At 36.3% G+C, this 18,079-nt stretch overlaps 5 protein-coding genes across 18 annotated transcripts in view; 3 read left to right on the plus strand and 2 right to left on the minus strand.

Annotated features, from left to right (window-relative positions):
• Positions 1 to 8,280, plus strand: part of LOC6637939 (guanine nucleotide exchange factor DBS) — a 39,827-nt gene extending 31,547 nt beyond the window's left edge. For 7 of the 13 annotated variants that reach the window (XM_047010294.1, XM_047010295.1, XM_047010290.1 and 4 more), the window contains exons 12-19: positions 2,097 to 2,216; positions 2,430 to 2,525; positions 4,131 to 4,316; positions 4,381 to 4,698; positions 4,764 to 4,961; positions 5,019 to 5,492; positions 7,475 to 7,601; positions 7,732 to 8,278. In XM_047010294.1, coding sequence (XP_046866250.1) covers positions 2,097 to 2,216; positions 2,430 to 2,525; positions 4,131 to 4,316; positions 4,381 to 4,698; positions 4,764 to 4,961; positions 5,019 to 5,492; positions 7,475 to 7,601; positions 7,732 to 7,835 — 1,623 coding nt within the window. In that variant the 3' untranslated portion in view covers positions 7,836 to 8,278. Of the gene's footprint in view, positions 1 to 2,096; positions 2,217 to 2,429; positions 2,526 to 4,130; positions 4,317 to 4,380; positions 4,699 to 4,763; positions 4,962 to 5,018; positions 5,493 to 6,044; positions 6,306 to 7,474; positions 7,602 to 7,731 lie in introns of those variants that run through there. The other 6 variants (XM_015179323.3, XM_047010284.1, XM_047010286.1 and 3 more) reach the window with 5 other exon arrangements.
• A 1,731-nt stretch (positions 8,281 to 10,011) lies between these two features.
• On the minus strand, positions 10,012 to 11,261 carry LOC6637926 (ribonuclease kappa). Its single transcript, XM_002061071.4, has 3 exons — positions 11,065 to 11,261; positions 10,784 to 10,903; positions 10,012 to 10,545 (listed from the first exon to the last, which is right to left on the minus strand). Exons 1-3 carry the CDS (start codon positions 11,131 to 11,133, stop codon positions 10,447 to 10,449), a joined length of 288 nt encoding a protein of 95 aa, XP_002061107.1. The 5' UTR covers positions 11,134 to 11,261; the 3' UTR covers positions 10,012 to 10,446.
• A 1,266-nt stretch (positions 11,262 to 12,527) lies between these two features.
• Positions 12,528 to 13,440, plus strand: LOC6637925 (josephin-like protein). The gene is made up of 2 exons (XM_002061070.4): positions 12,528 to 12,829; positions 12,882 to 13,440. The coding sequence occupies exons 1-2, from the start codon at positions 12,751 to 12,753 to the stop codon at positions 13,394 to 13,396; spliced, it is 594 nt and encodes a 197-aa protein (XP_002061106.1). The 5' UTR covers positions 12,528 to 12,750; the 3' UTR covers positions 13,397 to 13,440.
• A 184-nt stretch (positions 13,441 to 13,624) lies between these two features.
• Positions 13,625 to 14,759, minus strand: LOC6637924. 2 transcript variants are annotated; one of them, XM_047010296.1, is made up of 2 exons: positions 14,721 to 14,759; positions 13,625 to 14,649 (listed from the first exon to the last, which is right to left on the minus strand). In XM_047010296.1, the coding sequence occupies exon 2, from the start codon at positions 14,635 to 14,637 to the stop codon at positions 13,828 to 13,830; it is 810 nt and encodes a 269-aa protein (XP_046866252.1). In that variant the 5' UTR covers positions 14,638 to 14,649; positions 14,721 to 14,759; the 3' UTR covers positions 13,625 to 13,827. The 2 variants fall into 2 exon arrangements, with proteins under 2 accessions (XP_046866252.1, XP_002061105.1); XM_002061069.4 differs by having other exon boundaries at positions 14,717 to 14,738.
• Positions 14,760 to 15,121: 362 nt separating this feature from the next.
• LOC6637923 (zinc finger protein DPF3) lies at positions 15,122 to 18,052 on the plus strand. The gene is made up of 3 exons (XM_002061068.4): positions 15,122 to 15,817; positions 16,454 to 16,720; positions 16,788 to 18,052. The coding sequence occupies exons 1-3, from the start codon at positions 15,355 to 15,357 to the stop codon at positions 17,603 to 17,605; spliced, it is 1,548 nt and encodes a 515-aa protein (XP_002061104.1). The 5' UTR covers positions 15,122 to 15,354; the 3' UTR covers positions 17,606 to 18,052.
• Positions 18,053 to 18,079: the final 27 nt, after the last annotated feature.

Here is an 18,079-nt window from a genome sequence, read left to right on the forward strand (position 1 = left end):
GACTTTTGCTGCTTCTTGGTATATAGTGTGGCTTTGTACTTAGGTATTTACTAAGCAGTTTCTAATTTCCATGCCCTTATTCCCCCATACAAAAACAAAAAATGTGTGGAAAGTGAACAAAATGAAAATGGGAAAAGTGAACCATAGAAGTGTGAGGGGTTTAGTTAGCTACTACATACATATATAGATGTTCCTACTTGAAAACACACCGTCATAATAAGCACAATAAAAATTTAGTCTAATTAACAAAAGAAAAAAAATAAATTTAACTGGGTTACAACGAATTATGAGTTACCTTTTTTTAAGCTAAACCAAGTTTGTTTGAATATATATTTGATTTGGTTTAAGAAGAACTGATCTATAGACTTTTTAATGTAAGAAAATAATTTAAAACTTGCGACAGTAACTTTGTTTCTAATATTATAAACAAAAACTGTCGTTGTGTGTAAGTTAATATACCCATTTCAAGAAACAGAAACAAAGTTAATTCTACCAAAACAGAGTTGGCTCTGCTAAGCACTGCTAAAGCAATTAAGAGCAGAAACAGACTGTGTATCTAAGTTGGTTAATTTTGGCCGGCTTGTTGGTTTAGAAAGCGCAAAGCAGGCGTCCAGTCGGACTTTAATTCAGCGGCAATTATCTAATATTCACTGCGCTGCGGAAATGCGATGAAGCGCATTCTATGATTACCACAACCAACAAGAAGCAGCGTTGCCTAGAACTAACTAACTAGTGAGTTACCTGCTGTAGGTTGTGTTATCCGAAAAACAAATAAAACTAAAAGAACCCAAGAAAAAAAAAACAACCATGGAAAGTCAAAACGCATTGAGTGGTCCGACGATAAAGGCAACAACTTGGCGAAAGTGGCACCCAGCCAGCAGCCACTAAGAGAGTTGGCTACCGAAAAGAACCGTTTTTCACATTTAAATAAATGTTGGCTAGTTAGAAAAGTCGTGGCCTCTCTCTCTCTGGCCTGCGATTTGCTGGAAACAACAGAAACTTGCCCTTTTGTCATAGACTTAGCTGAATCTTAACTGATTGGGGAACTCAGACTCCCATTTGCATGGGCGTAGCGACGGGGCAGGAAATCGTTTGCGGTGGGAAGATTTGGATTCTTTTTTATTCGTCTATTCTATACAAACAATGTTGATTTTAAATCTTCTAGCCTATCAAATCATATTGATAAAATAATAGTCAAGATTAGGTCAATAAAACTTTAGCTTAACAGATTTGAAATATAATTCTAGCGACAGATGAGGTCAAATTTATAAATAGAACCAACTTTATGAATTACCATCAGCTACTTTAATCATTAGGAAAGCCATAATTTTCCAAATTGTATAGGAAATGTGTCTAAATAATGTTTAACCTATTATAACTAATAGCAAGTCTCAAAGAAATATATATTTCTAGTGTCTTATATTGCTCAAATAATATGTTAGAAAAAAAGTGGACTCTTGCTTGAACCAGTTTTTGTTAGCTCATTAAGACAACTTGTAGTCAACTCTTTAACATGGCAATCATTATTAGAAATGTTCTTAATAAAAATCTTTTTGTTCTATTTATTTTTTTAGTAACTTACAAAAGTTTTTGTCTCTTTTTTGATGCATTTGATTTGATTTTTTGTTATTAAATGTCAAATGGAAATCTTACCCATAAAGAAATTAAAAACTTTGTTTTTATCCAAGTTTATTTAAAGTTAACTTGTTTGGGGTTTCTTAAGAATTCCATTGTTTTGAGTCTTGATTTAGTGATTATTTTAGAGATCTGTTGGTAATATGTATGTACATACTTATATACGAAGTTACTAAAATCATGATTAAGTAAACGAAAACTTACTTAACATATATTATGGTAAATACGGTAAAAGTGTAAAAGTTAATGCAGAAAATATCATTTCTATATCAATTTAGGCATTGAGAAATATAACTTGAAGTTCAAAAGAAGGTACTGTAACAGACAAGATTGTGATTTTTAGAAAAGGCTTATTCGTTTGACGTTAAGATCACATATATAATACAATTTTAATTATAAGTTGCTTTGATTTATGAAACTTAATTGTTAATTAAATTTTCATTTTAATTGTTTCATTGCAGACTGATGGCATACACGAATTGCGGCCTAGAAGTATAGACGGAGTCGCTGATTCGGGGGTTTCGATGAACGGAGATGCTGGCTCAAGTCCAGATAGCGGCGATCATATGCAAACGCAACAGGTGAGAAACTAAAAAAACAATTAAGATTCAAGACACACACCAAAAACTCCAAGTGAGCTTCATGTTTGTTTGGTGTTTTAAGTTGACAGTATTAAAATAAGTCGTTACGCACCCTTAAACACAATGAACTATAAACCTTTTAAGTTACTCTTCCTCAAGTAGAAAGAAAACCTAATATTAATACGGAATTTAAATATGTTTACTCAATTGCAGGACGCTGAAGCGAGACGGCTGAAACGTGGTCATGTTTTGACAGAGCTTTTGGAGACAGAACGCATCTATGTGAACGAAATGAGTTCAATTCTAAAGGTAAGTTGAGCACTCTGATTGTTTATATAGGAAGTGAGAGAAATTAGTACACATTTAGTTAGTTAGAACGGAGCGCACACTCCCATGAAGTGACCATGGAGCATAAAGATATTACCTATTCTATGAGTTTTGAAAATTGACCAGTGGTCAGCCAACTGCAGCCAAAGCCAAAGCCGAATGCTATAAGTAGAAGTCTATCTATCTGGTGAAGCCAAAGACTTGCATGAATGCCTCCGTTTGTTATTAGTGCATTAAGTTCATTTAATTCGCAGCAGTACACTAAAGACTTCACTTACCTGTGAGCAATGGTAGGCTGTCGAGGAAATTGCAAGCCATCATTTAACGTTTGCCTCTCACACGGGACGGACCAACCTTTTTTTTCAAATCGAATTTTCCTCAATATGCGTCATGGCGGCTATGATCTTCATAAGGCTTCGAAACCCAAACTTCCGGGCACACAATACTCGTTTCGTTTGCGAAGAGTACAAAATATTGTCGGTCGTTTGAATCTGAGTTTCGGCGATTCCCTGATCAGGCGATTTAATGCCACACCACGCGAGTCTCCGCTCTCGTTTCAAGGATCATTGTTCGACTCACAGGCCTCCAATGCTGGCGTCACATATCGTCCTACAGATTTTAGACCGTTGTTTAAGTCATCCTCGCTAGATAATGGGGATAATTATGTATTCGGAATGAATTTCTGCAACTTTGCCACACGCAACATGCTCAATGGCAAATCGACAGTTAAGATGATTAGTTCACTTCAGGAGTGCGAAGGACAATATGGACACGAGACACCGACAATGGAATCAAAGTCGTTTGGTTCAACAGCAAGCAACAGTTTGCAGCGTCTCAAGGACGATCGTCGAACCATATTCAAGGAACTCATTGAACTATCCAGTTGCGATGAGTCATTGGAGTATCGTTTGGTTAAGGATTACCTGGAGTCGAATAGTTATTCCGAAATAGAAAACGACACTGAGTTCAAGGACTATTTGCAGCGCAAGAATTATACAGACATTTTGGCCTATTTGGATGATAGTGAACCAAAAAGTTTTCTCTCTGTATCCTCGTCTGTGGCTCGTGCCCAAAGCTCATTGGGCTCACTTAACAATGCCAAAGTCCTGTCAACTCCTAAATCCTTGACAGCACCCAAGAATATTCCAGCAATAGATAGCTACATGTGCAACTCATGTCGTTCCAGTTTGGAGAGCAAGTCAAGCAAATCCAGCAAATTAAATAAGTCTCGTAAATCTTCTCCAAACTTAAATGAGGAAAACAAAGATTCTTATAAGGATATTCTAAAATTTTGTCATGAGTTTTTCGAGGATAGCTTTCTGGGCGATAATTCCGGTTGTGGTCCATTCAAATTGGAAAAAACTCAATATAAACCAGGAAAATATGAACAAATTCTCAAGGATTTCGTCAAGAATCAGGGTTATCTTAGCGTTGATAAGTATGTTGAGCAGAAATTTGGGCAGTTTATAAGCAAGGAATTGGCAGCTTTTAACAGTTCTGAAACATTGAATGTAAATTGAAATTAAAGTTTAATCTTAAATCTCATTTTGTTCTTTACTAATTTATACACATTTTGTTTGGTTTTAGGGCTACTGCGATCAAATGCAATCAGAGGAACTCATGCACATGGTACCAGCTAGTTTGCAGGGAAAAGAAGATGTGCTTTTTGGCAATTTACATGAGCTCTACACCTTTCACAACGATGTCTTTCTCAAGGATCTGGAAAACTGTATATCGACAACCGAACTGGTGGCACTTTGTTTTGTGCAACGTGTAAGTGACAAGCACTATCAAATACTAGAACCTTCTTAATTATCACATTTTCTCCTTTTTGTAGCGCGATACCTTCTATAGGTTATATTCGTTTTACTGTCAGAATATTCCGAGATCGGAACGCTTGCGGGAAACTCTAGTGGACACGCATCTTTTCCTTCAAGAGTGTCAGAAACGTTTAGGCCATAAACTTCCTTTGGCTGCATATCTGCTCAAGCCAGTGCAGCGAATAACCAAGTATCAATTGTTGCTCAAGGATCTACTGCGCTTCAGTGATAGTGGCAGTTGCACCAAAGAGCTACAAAAGGCCCTCGATTGTATGTTAATTGTGCTCAAGTGTGTAAATGATTCCATGCATCAAGTGGCCATAACTGGCTTTCCAGTAAGTCGTCGCAGTGTGCTTAGTTTTTAATGTTATATATACCTAATATTAATCTCGTTTTACAGACCGATTTGGCACAGCAGGGAGAACTTTTGCTGCAAGACTCATTTCAGGTGTGGACAGAGTCGAAAAAGGATATACGCCTGAGAATTAAGCCACAGCAACGTCACATATTTCTGTATCAGAAGTCCATGTTGTTCTGCAAACAAACCTCCAAGCCGGGTCACAACAAAAGCACCTATCAATTCAAGCACCATGTTAAGGTGGGTGTTACTTTTCAATAATAGTTTCGAAAATATCATAATATAATGTTTACGCAGATGTCCCAAATCGGCTTAACCGAATCTGTGCGCGGCGACACCAAACGATTTGAAGTCTGGCTGCAAGGCCGTCAGGAAGTGCACACTCTACAAGCTGCCACGGTGGACATGAAAAACAAATGGGTAGCTGAGATTAAGCGTGTCTTGCTCAACCAATTGGAGGAGTTAAAGGGCGAGAAAATAAAGCAATATGGCCTGAATAATCGGGGACTAAGCCTACGACAGACAACATCATGGGACACACCCAACATTATTCTAGGCACACCAAGTCGAACGATTAGCTGTGATGCTTCATCCGAGTCCTCCAATCGCAATTCAAATTGCAGCAGCGAAGATAATGTGGTCGCAGGAGCTGCCTGTTCCAATTTTGTTAGTGGCCCAACTGACAAGGATCAGCAAGAAGTGTGTGGCTGGAGCTCAGACTATTCGAATAGCGAAGATGAGATATCATTGATTGAGGACAATAGCACCCCGGTAAGTATATGTTGACTCACTTGTTGACTCTGGATGTGGTGCGCCTTTATCAATCATTAATTATCATCACCATCATATAAATCATATATAAAAATTTCATATATATATAGTTTATAGTCTATAGTTATTCATTATACACACTGATATATCCATTGAATGAATGGATTTGAATAGGACTCTTAATAAAAATTTATTCTAAAGTGCCTCCACCTTGAAGCGGATAAATTTTACAATATTTTGGAAGTTTGTTGTTTACATTTTTTGTTTCAATTATATTTTCTTTTTCTTTTATTTTTCTTGTTTCGTAATGAATATTTTTATTAATATGACCCGTTAATTAAATTCAATTTTAGTTAATTACATAAAAAGGAGCATTATGTCTGATATTTTTGGTCATCTTTTACTTTCATGCACAAAAAATAAACAACCAAAAACAAAATACAAACAAAAATAACAACCGTAAATGTTAAAAAAATAAAAATAAACCAATCCATCCCACTGAATACCATTTACCCATGGCTTCTTCTTCTTCACTGTGCAATGAATGTGTAGCGTTTCCGGAATTTACTTGCACAGTGGGTGTCGAACAATAATGCTGATGGTGGTGCTTCATCCGCGGACTCCTTTGTGCGCAACAGCAAATCGAATTCCAAATTTTATGTATCCGTCGATCACTGAACTGTAACTACAAAACCAACCAACAACAAATTGAATACTAAAATCGAATGTTTTTCAATTAATACAAATTAACATGCTAGCAAAAATATGGCTTGATGGTTAGACTGCGCTTCAAGTAGCATCCACCGATATACAGTTCATTAGATTACAGAAATCATAAAAATTCAATTTGAACTAAAATACTTTTTAATTGATATAACTTTTTATTCCAAAATTCAGGCAATAGTAAATTTAGTTCCATATTGCACATAAAGATTTTGTCAAGATAAAATTCGGTTAATCATTTTCACATTCCTTCGAAATTTCCAAAGTTTTATTCCATAACAAATTGTCCATTGTTTAATGGAATAATTTTGTACCATCTGAACAAAAAAAATTTGTATAAAATAATCTAGGACTTTTAAACTAATTATCAATGCCAAATTACCTTATAGATATATAAATGTAATATAAACGATGGCCAGGATAACCAATAATTTACATTTGTTTATAATTTGGTGAATTGTTTATAAAAGTTAAAACCAATTAATACATAAATTAATGTACATAGAGTTAAATGTTTTTAAGGATTGGGGCTAGATCAGACAATTCTTATAATTATTCATTGATTAAGTTGTATAACTGAATGATTTGTTTTTATAGAAATTTTTTGTTTCAAAACAATAGATATTGAGTTAGTTTATACTTTAAAGGTTAGGATAAACAAAAAACAATATTAAATTATATTATATTTGATATGTAATCAAGTATATGTATACTACAGAGTTATTGAAATTATTCGGTATAGCTCGGATCCTTACCAAAATTTGTTTCATTTTAAAAAATGTCATTTATTTATTCTGTACATTTGTAATAATTTATTTAGTAAAATTCAATCTTTTGTTTATATAAAATTGTAAATTTATAAGTTTTGGCTATGAGTTCTTCAAGATGTTGCTTTAATATTCATTTTGCTAAGTTAATGTTCTTACAAAAGTTAAAATCTTCATGATTAGTTCAATTGAAGGCGACTTTCAAAAATTGAATTGGAGTTTGGTTGACTTTGAAAGTGCAGGTAGAACATTTGCTTGATCTCCCACATATGCCAGGCATGAAACTAGAAATTCTACACATATGAAACATAAACGCTTGAATATAAATATTAAAATATTATAGACCTGAGGCACGATGTCTTAAATGAGCTGCTCGTTGTTTTATATAATTAACTAACTATGCATATTCTTGATCATATCAACTAACTGCCAGCTAAAACTAACTACTGCTACCCAAACTAACCAATACAAATTGTACAAATTCTAATTTAGGGCAGTAAATTCATTGCCCTGGCTGATTATACGGCTATGGGACACTCTGAAGTTTCGATGCGTGAAGGTGAAACTATCGAGTTGCTGAAGGTGGGCTGTGCTGGCTGGTGGTATGTGCGAGTCTTAGGTAAATCTCTTAACCAATTAATATTAATTTAGAGCATGTACTGTATGAAATTTTCTGTTTCTGTTTTTACAAGCAACTTTAAAGCAAGTAAATTAACCACATTTATATCTATTCGCTTGATCTTTCGCAGATACCAAAGCAGAAGGTTGGACCCCAGGCGTGTATCTGGAATCGATCAATCGAAAATCTTCTCGATCATCGAGCTGTAATCAGGAGCGAATAAATCTCAAATAAATTGTTATTGACAACGACATGGACATTATACATATATAATGGCATAGCTTCTACCAAAACTTAATCTATTATCCTCTATAGATAACAGAATTTGAGTTTCAGAGGCAGATTCAAGTATTCCTAATATCTCTATTTGTCTGATCGAATTTTATACATATGTATATGTATATGTAATCTCTGTTTTTATTCATTTGCAACATTTGATCGAATCATCGTACAATCTCTGGCCTTAGTTTCCCTAATAGGTACCTCATATTTATGCTTCGTATATTTAGAGAAGATAAGAAAGTAAGTATATAGAGAATATTATAATCAAGTTAAAATAATTCTATTTCCCCCAATTGAGTTTATAAAATAAAACTTAAGTACATACATACATAACTCCTAGTCTGTAATACTATTTATTTCAGCAGTACTCTACATATAAATGTCGTCATAAAATTGTACAATATAATACATATATTAATATATTTTAATACTTGTGACTGTTAAATATATTGTTAATCTTTATCTGCAAAACAAAGAAAATTATTATTAATACGTATATTAACTATATATAAATCCAGTCAATCCAATTAAGAATTTACTCACCCATTTGTATGTTATGCACATACAAGTACAATCTACATCGCATATGGTCCGAGCTTGACCAATCTTTACTTATAGCTAATATATATATATATATATATATATATATATATATATATATAAATATATATAAATATCCGTATATTTAATTTGGCAGAATGTTACGTTAAGTTGCCAACGCAATAAAGAAAATACTTACAATATATGAAAATGTTTAAACTCTGACTTTGTATCAGCATTATTCAGATGTAAGTATTATTTAAAAAATAACATGTATTATTCCAGTTAATATTATTTTTAAGAAAAGAAATAAAACCAAAATATTTTTCTTTTTTACTATTCCTTAAGTTTTTCATTTTTCACTTTTATTGCTTTCACCTAAAGCCATCAGAAATTTGTATATTAAAATTAGTTATTTTATTCTTAGACTGAATCATAGTAGTCTAATTCTAGTCTCTTTTAAGGTAGCTTCATTTCCCAAATTCATTTTAAAACAAATTGTTCAATAATTTCCCTGTCTTCCTTTTATGTCGAAAAAATTTATTTGTTGAAAAAACACTTACAATTGGTTAATATTTTAAGCCACGTAAAGTTCTTTTAAACAATATGCAAAAGAAAAGTAGAAAACTGTACCACTTAAAAAAGTCGAGAACCTAAAATAGAATTCCAGAAAAGTTCAAGTTTAATTGAAAATAGAAGTCCAATATACGACGGTTCTCACAAGAATTTGTTTTAACTGGTATTAAAGTTGTATTTAGTATGCAATTAAAAATCCAACACTTTAGCTGCAATGCTCTAACTGTATGTTCAAATTACATAAAGTTGCAAAAGACTTTCTAATTAAGAAGTCAACAGTAAAAAGAAATCTGTTAAGTGGCCAAGACGTTTTGTGAGAACTGTAAGTGTTAATTTTATGTTACTCAACTTTAATTTTTATCTCTGGAGAAGAACCACATACCTACAAGGAATATATCCGATACATAGAATATATGTAATTCATTATTTCTCAAAAACGAAAAAAGCAAATCGGAAATTTTATTGAGTCACGTATTCAATAGTCTTAATGTATTCAGTGAAAGCTACTCCTGAGTTGAAATCTGTCGTTAAGAAACACATTTCTTTTATGGTTTTCATTCATCAAAATTAGTTTTTTAAAACTGTGTTGATATTTTTTAAGCGAGAAAATAAAATTGCGTAAGTACATGTAGGTAACATATCATTAATATTTCTGTTTGATACTTACCTTTCTGGCAATTAACACGTACTTATGTACATACATACATAAATTCATATTAAGATAAGTATGATATAAGAAGACGAGAGTCTAAGTCCAAGACTTATAACCAGTCTTGGTATAACCACAAAAAAAAAAAAACTACATATAAACACTTTATATCATAAATCAAAGTCAAAAAAATACTCAATTAAAAAATTAATTTAGAATATTAGAAATAATTGTAGACAAAAAACCAAACAAATAAGGTAATTTAAATAAAAAATAAAGCAAAAAAAATGTTTCTTTGGAATAAACGTTCCTTTCATCCCAAGGCCAATCATTCCCACGAGTTGTTTGATGCATTTTTGTTAGTTTAGTTAACAATATACATTTATTTCTGAATAATACATAATATCAATGAATGAGGGTCCGTATTAATCAAGAATTTTTAACAGTAGATCAGTAGATGTACAAGACCATGGCTTATGCTGAAGACGACCGATATGAATACACTGTTTCGTAGGCATATAATTATGCGGCTAATTATATTAGATTAGATAGAAAGTAATCAAACTGAGGAATGTATTTTTTCTTTTTATGGACAAACAAATATATTACGTACGTACACTGTATATAACTGAAGTTTAGGCTTAAACATTATAGTATTTGATTCAATATACACTCCAGCAACAAAAACTTTGGGAATATTATACAATAAGTAAAATGAATTTAACAAATATTTTCAACTGAACATTGCAATACTAATGTGTGTGTGTGCTGGATAAAAAGTTGAAGTTCATATCCAGTTTAGTTGGCAGTCACCCTGCTGTTCATGTAGAACTGTTGGGCAGAGAGAAGCAGCGTCAACACATAGATGCAGGCGGCAATCCAGCAGTTGTAGGCATTCTGAAAACGAATAAAAAAAGGGTGATTAACATACAAAAACCAATGATTGACGTATCTGAAGTTATCTGGGCTTTCTTTGACAACTTGTTAAGTTGATTTGAGCAGAAGTCAAGTCGGAAGTATGTGAGGTCGAGTGTATACACTTGAAAGTGTTGATTTTAGATATGGAAAACTTTGCATTTATTGGTGTTTGGTTCAATACACCCTGATCACTTCCTTTATTAAGATTCCAACTAACCTGGTTGTAGGCCCTGTTGGCAGCTGTATAGAAGGCTTCAAGAGTGTGATATTCCTCCTCCAAGGGTAAATCCTCAATCAGGGCCACGCTATTGATGTAGAAGAAGACGCCCATGAGCACCTAAAATGTTGAAGAATTGTTACATATCAACAATATTTGGCATGACTAGAGTCGAGTGGAGATCTTGTGACTGCCACAAACGCTCACCCCCACCCCCTCGCACACATACAAACTCAGTTCTGTTTTGGTGGGGGGATGAAAAACCAATGACAATCACTCACCAGCTGAACAATGCCCCAGACAGAGATAATCAATCCGCAAAGGGATAGTTTAGGTCCACAGATTTTCATTTTTGGTTATTTGTGCTGGGCCTTCGACTGGGTGATAATATAATCAAGCCTTAGAATTTTCCTTGCGCTGAAGAAAACTCTGTCGTCAAAATTTTGCACTGGAACAACTGGAACTGCAAAAATTGTCAGGTGAAAATCATGTGACCGATTAAAAAATTATCGATAGTTCTTCAGTGTTGCTCAAATAAGGTTTAAAATGTCCCATTAAAAGGTAAAAATCCCAGTATGCGATAAAGTACCATTATATGGTAAAAAATTACATCTAGCTATTTGATTATTTTAAATTTAATTTTTGAATAAAATGTGGATCACATTGATCACAGTTTGTAAGATTGCCCATGATCATTAAAGGACTCGGTCTAAAGAAATTAAATGTTGATCAAGGATCAATAATATATTTCGTGCATTTCGTTTTCAGGCCTTCCAGGTGGTAAAAAACACAGAAAATGAATGATCAAAAAGGGATTTTTAAATGATTTGGACAAATAACAAGTAACATGGAACCTATGATTCCAATTATCTAAAAACTTAAAAATTTTTGTATAAAAAGTCAAAATGATTTGAAGTTCCCTTTCTGTTAAAGCACATTTTGTCTTTATGGACTCTGGTAACGACAAAAAGGTCCTTAAAATAGATGAAACGCAGGATTTCACCTCGTTTTCACTCGTTAGTTTCTACTCTTATATATTTCCCCAACTTTTTTAGTTAAAATTGAACAAAAAAAAACCTTTTGGATTTTTTTACATTTACCAAGCCAGAAATGCTTGTACCCCAGCATATTTGATGTATTGGAACAGAATAATTTTAAAGCAATTGGCGATTGGTTTTGAAGCTGCCAATCTCTGCTTTTGGTGGCAGAAAAGACGATTGGCCAAATTCATTCTGACAGGAAAGGTCTAACCGATGAAAACAGGCTTTAAGAAATTTAAGGGTATAGCAATAGCGATACCGGCGGCTCCACGCCGTGAACAAAACAAAAAAATGGTATGTATTACTATTTAACAACAAGAAGCGCACTACCGATCAGGCTGAGTCCTGGATAAACAATCCTTTCCCACATTCAACATATCATCGCTGTAGCTTGACCGTTTTTGGAGGAGTTCCCGTTGATCCACACTTCTACCCCAAAATATTATTTCCTTGTTTGCAAACATAAAATCAAAGTTTGTATCGACTTCCAATCCCAATATTGAATTTCCGCTTACAACAATCTTTTACTTATAACGAAGAATGGTTTGATTGTCTTCATTCAAAATTATATGGCAGCACAATCGGGTATAACGAACAATATTGAGTATCGTTATATCCGACACCTACTGCATTATGTTTTATTTTTAAGTCTGAAAACTTATTTTTAAAGCCTAGGTTGAAATATCACCCAAATCTAGTCAGTCTTTGATTTTTAATCTGAAATTTGATTTCCTTTATGAATAGCACATTTAGGATCAAAATTATTTATAACGTCCCATCAGGATTGGCAGGGATATTTTATACATATTTAGAAAACCATCGATGTATCGAGGGTACTATCGATTTTTGTTCCAGCTCTAGCGAGATGACGAAAAATATAAATAAACTCGTTTTAACAATATCCAATAAATTAAACAAATAAATAAGATGCCTCGTTCCCAAATTTACCATGAGAAGCAGACCAGGCAGCTGTGTGCCCTTCATGCCCTAAACAATTTATTTCAAGGTATGATATGGAATATTCATTTGATTGGCTTAATGCATCCTTTTTTTTACAGGTGCTGAATCCTTTTCCAAGGCGGAGTTGGATGACATATGTAGCAATCTAAGCCCGGACACATGGGTAAATCCTCACCGCTCCGTATTAGGCCTGGGCAACTATGACATCAACGTGATCATGACAGCCCTGGCGCTACGGAATTACCAGGCAGTTTGGTTCGATAAGCGCAAGGACCCCGATTGCATAGACATGGACGCTATTGTGGGCTTTATCCTAAACATTCCATCGGACTACAGATTTGGCGTTGTCACCCTGCCATTGCGAAGGCGTCACTGGATTGCAGTGCGTCGCATTGGAACTGTTTATTACAACTTGGATTCTAAATTGCGTCAACCGGAACTGGTAGGCAATGAGAGCGATCTTGTGAGATTTCTCCGTGAGCAACTGTCACAGCCTGAGCAGCAGCGTGAACTATTCCTTGTCGTGAATCAGGCATCCAATGGCAATGAGACCACCTCACAAAGTTGGCTCAAAGAATCTCACACCAAGCACAAAGATGATACTGCACGCTAACATTAACACCCAAGGATCTCTGTGAATAAACATATAAGTAATAATTAAAACATAGTTTTACTGCATATTGTGCAATGCGTTTGGATCGTGATACAACTCAGAAATGTTGACATGGTGAGTCACATCCGTTCAAAACAATTAATCCCATGTTTTCTTAGTTCAATTGTGGCGTTTATTTTTATTTATAATAAATAAATTTTGTTAAGAAAAACACAAAATTACAAAACATGTGTATAAAAAATGGAATACATAGTCTATTTAATTATTAGATTCGGGAATGGACGGAGATTATAGTCTAAAACTAAGTGCACTTGCAGATTCGATATGTCATGTGGATATTTTAGTTCGTTCGTCATCAATATTCGAGACAAGTTTCAAGCTTAATCTAAATCAACTGAATGTAAAATGGACGGGATGTAACAATAATATTTTTAAATATCTGTTTGGATGCCTTGTGGTTGAGGAGCAGGGCGACCTGGCTGAGGACGACGGGGGCGGCTTGGTTCAGGAGCAAAGTATGATTGAGGTGGAGGAGAGGGTGCCGATGGCGACGGGCCTGCAGATGCAGCAGCAGCCACTGCGGCCTGATGCTGATAATAGTCATCGCCATACTCGCTCACCTCCCTGTTGCTGATCTCGTTCAGTCGCTTGTATCTTTCTCGGCGCGCCTCCACCATGTATAGAATGCCAGCGGGCAACAACATGACGGCACCAACGACGCCGAAAGCAAAGGACCAACCCATGTCATTGGTCTGCCAACCTGGCATCCAGTCTCGCGAGTCCCCTTTGGCACCAAAGATGACCACTGCAATAAATCCAAATATTGACGCCAGGACTTGACAGGTGCCAATGGTGAGCAGCAGAAAAACATAGCGATCATCGTCTCGTGAAGTGCGCAAAAAGGCCAGCGTAAAGGGCAGTGCAATGAGGCACATGACAAAACACAAGGTAGCAAACAATTGCACAGCTATATAAAATCCTGGCAGCAGGAAATCATGTATAATGTAGTACTCCTCCTCGAAAACCCACATGCAACCAGTAAATCGGATGTCATAGAAACGATGGATATCCTGGAAGTTATTGAAGCACACTGTCCACAGTCCCAGGTTTGTGAATTTGGGGTTCTGCAGGCGTCCATCAGTCACCAGCCAGTAGGGCGTTGCGAAGGCAATTAGAAAGAGTAAAAACGAAAAGACCGATATGCCTAGGGCGACCTTTGTGTTGCGATTCGACAACCCCATTTCGTTAGCGTTCTGTGATCAGGAAAACAACAAAAGTTTACAAAAACAATCTAAAATTAAACAAACTAAATAAAAATACTCGCTGTGACTATCGCTGTACACGCCCTTTACAAACTATCGATTACATAAAATATCGATTGTTATTTAGACCTTAGAACTGATTCAGCAAATAATACTTCAAAGTAATTAAATTTGTACATGTTTATTAAATACGAATATTACTCCTTAACACATCATTATATGCCATCCCATGCCCATCCAGTAATGAACTATTCAGTCCATAATGACTTTGCTTTTTTTGAAATTTCCGTATTAACTAACTATGTGTTTCTATGTCACATGAATTAAAAAAATTAAATGAAACTGAGAAACGGGTGCATTGTTTAATCCCAAATGTTCCTCGCAGATGTGGTTTGTTCCATTTCGTTAGGTAGTTCCATTAGTTCATATGTTATCGAACTTTAATCCACGATATAGATAGTTGTATCGTTGGTTTCCCACCTCTACTTTGCATCAGATACAAATACAATTTTACAAAAAAAAAAACCTGAAATTGTGGGAAAATGCGTTGCGTGTTTGTACTTAAAGTCGGCCTCAGATCCTAAAAATTTGCTCCTTAGGCGCCCTGGAACCGAAACATACGTTTGATTTGTTTAACATTTTTGCTGCTGCTGGTGCTGAGAAGGACGCGCTCTGACGCCGGGCAACAATAACAATATGGCTTCCGCTTCAGAAACTGAAAAAAGTTTGGTGGTAAACATTGGCAATTTTGAAAAAATTCAAAACTTTCTCAATGACAAGGAGAAGTACAAAGAGGTTCTGGAGAACAGCGAAAACTTTAATACGAGGCTTTGTATTGAAAGGCGACTGCGTATGCCATTTCTGGATCCGCAGACTGGAGTCGCCCAGACCCACTGTGCGCTCTTCATGAAGCAAAAGCAGCGAATGCCCGGATTCCGACATGGACAAATCTACACTTATCCCTCATCGAGATGGCGAAAGCCAAAGCGCCAATACTTACTAAACCCCAATCATGGATACCGTGCCTATCAGTATCGGGATCACACCCATTCCCATTCGCATCAGCATCTAAATCAACACCAGCATCACCATGTGCACCATGTCCCCACATCGAGTACGGCTAGTGCACGTGACCATCATCCTCAGACGGAGAGTGCAGGTAAGATTGCAGCAGCCTCAACTTATTGCAAAATCAATAAAAAGGAAAACAATTGCTTTTGCTGCTTCCACTCTGCCCCTTGGAGTCTGCATCTTCCGCACAGTGGGTTTGTTACCAAAATTATGCACATCAAATATTTTGTTTACTTTGGATGAGGAAAAAAGTTTTGTTTTTATTCTACCAATAAGAAGGTATTTACCTATATCCTTTTTTGTAAATGTAAATTGTTTTCTAGTTGCTCTTTAAATCGTTAAATTTGAACTTTTAATCTGAACTAAAATGAAAATATTTTAATTGGACAAAATGTCCCAAGAACTCGCTTAGATTAAAACCACTTTGAATCGCAAATTTTATTGCAGACATTAGTGAAATTTATTACCAATTATTTATTCCCCTTGAATAAATAAAAATTTGGCTACAATTCACTTAACATTTCGTACCACTGTGCCATGACAAGCCGTGTTTACTATTGAGATACCGACAAGTGCATGCGTCTGAGAGTGTGCGTGTGTGTGAAAGGGCAAATTCTTAAGTCAAACCACCCCGGAGGCAAAAACGAAAAAGCAGAGGCAGAGACACAGACATCACCATGATTTATGTCCACACCCTTTAATGCGGATGCGTTTCCTTTTACAGTAATTGCTGCCACTGATGGCAACTCGATGGGCGCTTCGGGGGACAATGATAGCAAGGACTCGCATGCCAATGCCGAGAAGGAGTGGTTCCACGAAGACTTGGAGTCATCGCACTATCATCATGGCGATGACTATGAGGATGATTTTGATTCGGACAACGATTTCGACGAGTCCTACAGCAGTAGGGGTAAACGGAAACGGGGCTCACGACCACGACGTTCCAACGCCAATGTGGAGGGTACACCCAAACGTGGACGGAAAGGAGGTGGTTAGTAATACACTTGTGGCACATATTCTTCCAATCGTTCTATAACAAAACTTTTCTTGTTGTGCAGGCAATCGTCGCCGAAACGCTGGCAACGATGGCGATTCGGATCGGAGACGTCGCACTGGTGCAAGCGGAAGCAATAACAGTGCAAACACGTCAGCAGCTGCGGCGGCAGCTGCTGCTGCAGTTGCTCATGCTGCTAGTACCGCGGCAGCTGCGGCTGCAGCCACAACAGGGCTATATAATACGCACTCGAACTCAGCATCTCCGATTCCCACAAACGATGAGACTTCCCAATCGGCCATTGTTATGCCGGCTAACGTGGCATCGTCATCTTACGATAAAACTTCAAGCGATGCCGGTGCTTCCAATGACTCCATACCATTAGCAACGATGGCTAACATGGGCATGATGGCGACCGCCGCCGCTGCCACCCCAGCGATGTATGCAGCCGCTGTGAATGCACCAGCTACGACCTCAATAGGCAGCCCCAAGAAGCAAGCAGCGCTTAAGCTGCGGACCGAACGGGAAGTGGCGCAACCTTCACCCTACTGCGATTTCTGTTTAGGCGATCAGCGAGAGAACAAGAAAACCAATATGCCAGAGGAGCTTGTCTCCTGCTCCGACTGTGGCCGCTCTGGCCATCCGTCGTGCCTGCAGTTTACACCAAACATGATAATCTCGGTGAAGCGGTATCGTTGGCAGTGCATAGAGTGCAAGTATTGCTCGATATGTGGCACCTCCGATAACGACGATCAACTTTTGTTCTGTGACGATTGCGATCGCGGTTATCATATGTACTGTCTGTCGCCCCCACTGGTCACTCCACCGGAGGGTTCCTGGAGCTGTAAACTGTGCATGGAGGAGTTTCATAAGCACAAGTGAAGCGCTTATTCCGTAAAGCGAATGCAAAATGCATGTGTAGTTAGTCGTACCCCTGACACTCATCCAGTCGCTATAGTTTTCCAAAATGATTTTAATTTAGTTGTTAGGAGGTTTTTTGCAAGTTCTTAACTTACGTACAGAATTTTAATTTTCTATACAAGTATAATTGTAATTGTAATTACGCTTAAGTGAAGTCCCAAGTATTTTTGTAAGTATTCTCCGCAGCTTAAAAGATAGATTTATGTATGTACGTACTTGCGAAGCGAATGTCCATGTTTTGTGTTTAGTCAGTCTTGTCTCCTAGCCAGTAAGCAAATGCAATCCATATTAAGCTATAAATTCTTTATACCCAAAATGTATGCATGTTTACGAGAGATACCATAAGAAATTGCATAATAATACCTTAATGCCAATAAATATTGCAATTGTTCTGGCATAATTCCGTAATCAGTTGTTTCGTTAAACTACAAAGCG

This window comes from Drosophila willistoni (assembly GCF_018902025.1).
Source record: "Drosophila willistoni isolate 14030-0811.24 chromosome 2L unlocalized genomic scaffold, UCI_dwil_1.1 Seg72.1, whole genome shotgun sequence".
NCBI lineage: Eukaryota > Metazoa > Arthropoda > Insecta > Diptera > Drosophilidae > Drosophila > Drosophila willistoni.

Bases quoted from the DNA above. Each gene is read 5' to 3' on its own strand.
- LOC6637924 (XM_047010296.1), bottom strand. From the start codon at position 14,637: ATGGGGTTGTCGAATCGCAACACAAAGGTCGCCCTAGGCATATCGGTC.
- LOC6637926 (XM_002061071.4), bottom strand. From the start codon at position 11,133: ATGAAAATCTGTGGACCTAAACTATCCCTTTGCGGATTGATTATCTCT. The intron at 10,904-11,064 runs GTGAGTGATTGT...TCAACATTTTAG, and splicing joins TCTGGGGCATTGTTCAGCTG to GTGCTCATGGGCGTCTTCTT. The intron at 10,546-10,783 runs GTTAGTTGGAAT...ATTCGTTTTCAG, and splicing joins CCAACAGGGCCTACAACCAG to AATGCCTACAACTGCTGGAT.
- LOC6637925 (XM_002061070.4), top strand. From the start codon at position 12,751: ATGCCTCGTTCCCAAATTTACCATGAGAAGCAGACCAGGCAGCTGTGT. The intron at 12,830-12,881 runs GTATGATATGGA...TTTTTTTTACAG, and splicing joins CCTAAACAATTTATTTCAAG to GTGCTGAATCCTTTTCCAAG.
- LOC6637923 (XM_002061068.4), top strand. From the start codon at position 15,355: ATGGCTTCCGCTTCAGAAACTGAAAAAAGTTTGGTGGTAAACATTGGC. The intron at 15,818-16,453 runs GTAAGATTGCAG...TTCCTTTTACAG, and splicing joins TCCTCAGACGGAGAGTGCAG to TAATTGCTGCCACTGATGGC. The intron at 16,721-16,787 runs GTTAGTAATACA...CTTGTTGTGCAG, and splicing joins ACGTGGACGGAAAGGAGGTG to GCAATCGTCGCCGAAACGCT.